Source organism: Halyomorpha halys, unplaced genomic scaffold, assembly GCF_000696795.3.
Source record: "Halyomorpha halys isolate HHAL.00 unplaced genomic scaffold, Hhal_1.1 Scaffold1144.1, whole genome shotgun sequence".
In the NCBI taxonomy this organism is placed as follows: Eukaryota; Metazoa; Arthropoda; class Insecta; order Hemiptera; family Pentatomidae; genus Halyomorpha; species Halyomorpha halys.
The window spans coordinates 186,993-191,626 of record NW_027113536.1 but is presented as its reverse complement, the minus strand read 5'-3'; the positions used below and the strand labels follow the sequence as shown (position 1 = coordinate 191,626).

Genomic DNA, 4,634 nt, shown 5'->3' with positions numbered 1-4,634 from the left:
TGATAATAGAACTATGTATTTATCGTTCAAAATAAAATAATTTATATCTAAGTTAAATCTCAAACACTCTTTATTATGATTTTAAATGTCTAACGTTTTGGAAAACCTGGCCATTCTCAAGGCCAATCTTAAATTTAAATATTCGTATCACATCCAAAAATTTAAAATCTTTCTCCAGGCTATTCTGCCCAAGTTAATAAATTTAGTGAAAGAAACCTATTTTGTCACTTTTAATTACAGATTAACTTAATACCATTATGATCTAATATCACACCAAATTTAATTGAAAAGTGACTAAATAGGTTGATTTGACTAAATTTATTGACTAGAGCAGAATACGTAAAAAAACGTATTCAAGTTGTAAGATGCAAAGTGAAAATTTATATTTAAGATTGTTCTTAAGGATGGCGCGGTTGGCTGAAACGTTGGACATTCAAAGAAATAATAAAGAGTGTTTGAAACATAACTAAGAAACAAATTATTTTCTATGAAACTAGTCTCAAAGAATGAAAATATTATGTCTATGTATTTATCTATTGTTCGAATTTTATTTCATATAATGTAAATAATGAAATTTTAGATCCCTTTAGAAATAATATTTATGAAAATAACAATTGTGGATCAGGATTAAAAATACAACTCTAATACTCTTATTTTATTAGTGGAACACATTAATTGAAATCATATAATTTTATAAAATACAGGCTATCAGAAGACAGTATTGGTCTTTCATTACTATTATTATTATTACGAGGAGAAGATGGTTGGGGGTGCGATCAAAATGAAACACAAATAAGTTGGTGTAAATTATTTAATTGTGCCAACGTTTCGGCAAGAGTTTCTAGCCTTCTTCAGGGCTAAGAACAGAACAAGATAAAAACCACAATAAGTATAGAAAATATAAACAGAATGACATAAAGTGAATAATTTTACAGTATAGAATTAATAAAATGAAGTGATGAGAGAAGTGGAAAATAAGACCAATTTTCAAGCAAACAGGTTCGTTTTATTCTCTTTTTTTTCCTTTCTTTATTTTACGACCCCTTCTTTTCTCCACTTTTATCCATTTTCCTTACCCACGTTATTAGTTGTGTTCACTATATTATTATTGTTATTTTCAAAATAATTTTTTTTTCTTCTATACATTTCTACTTTTAAGCATTACTTATATTTTCCCTCTTTATCAATTATTATGGTACATATATTTTCTTTCTCTCAATTTTCTTTTTTATTTCCATATTTCAATTTTTAAATTATTAAAAACTAATATGTTCATACTTCTTTGCATTATATAACTTCATTTTTATTTTATTTCCTTAATTATGTTATTTTACCCACTTTTTCAATTACCTATGTATACATTTTATTTTCCACTTCTCTCATCACTTCATTTTATTAATTATATTCTGTAAAATTATTCACTTTATGTCATTCTGTTTATATTTTCTATACTTATTGTGGTTGTTATCTTGTTCTGTTCTTAGCTTTGAAGAACGCTAGAAACTCTAGCCGAAATGTTGGCACAATTAAATAGGTTACACCAACTTATTTGCGTTTCATTTTGACCGCACCCCCAACCATCTTCTCATCCACGGTCAACTATTTCTCATAATTATTATTATGGAATTGAAGTTGAAATTATTGAAATGTGTTAAAATCCTTCTTTGAGGGGCTTTAGGCAAATATTGTGTATGCTTCCAGTAATAAAATTTTTATCTTGTATTTATTGACGGCTTGATTCCTTCGGTCCAAATGCGTCAGTCATTTGGCAAAGCGTCAGATATCCTGATACAGCGCTTGTCATAAGCTAGAAAACATCAAAAAAGTTTATAAAATACAAATTTTAAAACGATATATATTAATAAATTATCTAATAAACAAAAAGTTGTTTCTAAATCTAATTACCCCTGCAATTGTTTCCCTGTTGACAATAAATGATTTTGCTCTGTATCCTGTAATGTGAACTGGTCGGTTACACATCATCATTATCATATTAATCGTACTCCTCATGCTGTTGTCCATTTGGTACCATGGTAATTCGTATGCTGCATTAGCCAATTTTTGAGCCTGAGGGAATAAGAACAGTAATGAGATAGAAATTAACATACTACACTTAAGAAGTAACTCATGTACATATAAAATGGAGGATATGTATTAAACAAGAATCATTACTTCTGGACTTTACTCATTATACCTTCTAATATTGCCACTACCAGTAAAGATTAATAAAACATTTTGGTCAGATCAATTAAAAATGTACAAATAGTTTACAATTTCTTTAAATCATAACCAGTGATCAAATATTTGTACTAGGCAGATTTATTATGTCTAATTTTGAGCAGCTATCATAGTAATTATCCAAATCAATGCATTCAGCAACAATAGTACCCAATTTGTTTTGAACAGTTAATGCAATTAGGGTAAATTCAAATTCAAATTTTATTTTTATTCAGTAATCTATTTATAATAAGGGATTGTATTGTGATTCCAAAAATTCATAGAACATTACGAATTCGAGTTTTAATGGAAATATAGTTCCTTGAGTCCAAATAATTTATCTATCTCGCTACTTCCCACTTGGGATCTTGGTCTCTTCAATGACCCTTCGCCATGTAGCTCGGTCTTGTGCGGCTGCTCTCTAGTTGCGGTTGCTCGGAAAGTTCTCTGGAATCCCTTATGACGGCATCCTCCCATCTAAGCCTTGGTCTGCCTTTTCCTCTGGTCCTACAGTCCAGCAACCTCCTCGGGATCTCATCCGCTGGCATCCTGATGACATGGCTAGCCCAGCGCATCCTCCCCAGCCTAATGTGCCGCATCACGTCTCCCTCAAGGAACAGCAATCCCAGTTGGTTCGCTCTCCTCCAATTCTCGCCGACCCTGACACAACCAAATATTCGGCTCAGAATTTTTCTTTTGAAGACCAAGATCTCCTTTTCTCCAGAACTTATCAGGGTCCAGGCTTCCGATCCGTAAGTAAGGATCGGCCAGGTTAGAGTCTTGTAGAGATGATGATTGACAGCTCGACTCCTCAAGTGCTTCCTGAGTCCAAAATAGTATCTGTTGGCCTTCATAAGAGGCTTGCTTGTTTCCAGGGTGATCCTGTTATTGTTGCTGACCACTGAGCCTAAATAGGTGAACTGGTCAACATTCCTTTCTCATCATCCCATTATTTTCATCATTGTTGGGGGTCGAAGATTTTCATTTTGTGGGACCGCCACTAAAGAAAAGGTCCCAGGCCAGATTTAATCTGGCATCGCCAATAGATCTTAGAATGGTAAGACTATGCGCAACCACTGAGCAACAGACGGCCGTGTTTAAACTATTTTAGTAAGTGGTATTTTATCATAAAATTACACACACATGCACAACAAATATATCAATATGTTATCCTAAAAATGTTTGCTTTTTTTTAACACACAAATATTATTAGCAATTCCTTCTTTTTCTGATGTATAATTGTAGTTGTATTAAGTTTGACTCTATGTTCAGTTTGTGTGAAATGTGTGGTGAGAGTTATATTTGGTTACTGATTGATTAAACTGCTCTCACTAAACATTTTTTTTTAAAAAAATACTAAATAAAATGATCTCAATAGAAAAATATAAGAATCGGGCTATTAACAAAAAATCAGATTTACAAAATTTATGTTACTCCAACCTCATAAACACTTAAAGCATAATTAATAATACTGAAAATAAATAAATAAAATACAATGCAGAAATGAATAGACTGATTATCTGCTAGAAATAATGGTTAGGATATAGAAAACAAAAAAAAAATTACACTTTTTCCTTTTCACCCTTATTCACTTCTGGCACAAAACTTAGTGTTAGTGGCATCACAGTTTTGTACAACACACAGTAATAGAAAATTGTAAGTAATGTATCTATTTATTAATCTTAATTTGTATTATGTATATTTTAGTGTTTAATAATTAGTTAAGGAATTCTTTCTTTTCTAAACAAACTGTTTCATTCGAGGGCATCATTAGGCGAATAATAATGTTGTAGTTATTTTATTGACTAATCCTCAAGAATCATAAATATGTATATATTTTTTGGTGTAGATATAGTAGATTTATGATTTTTACCTCAGTAGTAATCTGGTCAGCTGTATTGAAGATAACATAGATTTGCCTAACCATTCCAATAACAGCCAGGCCTTCCGCAGCTGTCTGATAAATGTTTTCTTCCTTTTTCTGTATTATTTAATAATTAAAAAATATATTAGTTTTAATTAAAAAATGAACTAAATTGTTTTCATGTTCAAACACTTCGGAATTTAATTATTTCAAAAAGAAAAATTTATTTGTATTTACCTGCATCTGCATGAATATTGCCGTTATCAAATATAGTAGTAAGTATATGGAATAAATTATCACTACTGGTGAAAATATCTTCAAAAGCACCTGCAGGTTTCTGAAAAATAAAATTCATAATATGAATTAACTATGATCATATTTAGTATTTACCCTACTTCCTCCACCTCTAATATTATAAAATTTAATTTAATTTAAACCCTTAAATACCTCGTTTCAATCATGAATGAACATATACCAATTTAGAAATAAATGACTCATATGTTTTCATAATCTTTTTAATTTAATTTCCTTATCTGATATATATATATATATA

At 30.4% G+C, this 4,634-nt stretch overlaps 1 protein-coding gene across 1 annotated transcript in view; it reads right to left on the bottom strand.

Moving 5' to 3' along the window:
* Positions 1-652: 652 nt before the first annotated feature.
* Positions 653-4,634, bottom strand: part of LOC106688504 (uncharacterized) — a 21,480-nt gene continuing 17,498 nt past the window's right edge. The window contains exons 5-8 of the mRNA XM_024362963.2: positions 4,319-4,418; positions 4,091-4,198; positions 1,906-2,067; positions 653-1,807 (exon numbers count right to left, since the gene is read on the bottom strand). Coding sequence (XP_024218731.2) covers positions 1,724-1,807; positions 1,906-2,067; positions 4,091-4,198; positions 4,319-4,418 — 454 coding nt within the window. The 3' untranslated portion in view covers positions 653-1,723. The remainder of the gene's footprint in view (positions 1,808-1,905; positions 2,068-4,090; positions 4,199-4,318; positions 4,419-4,634) is intronic.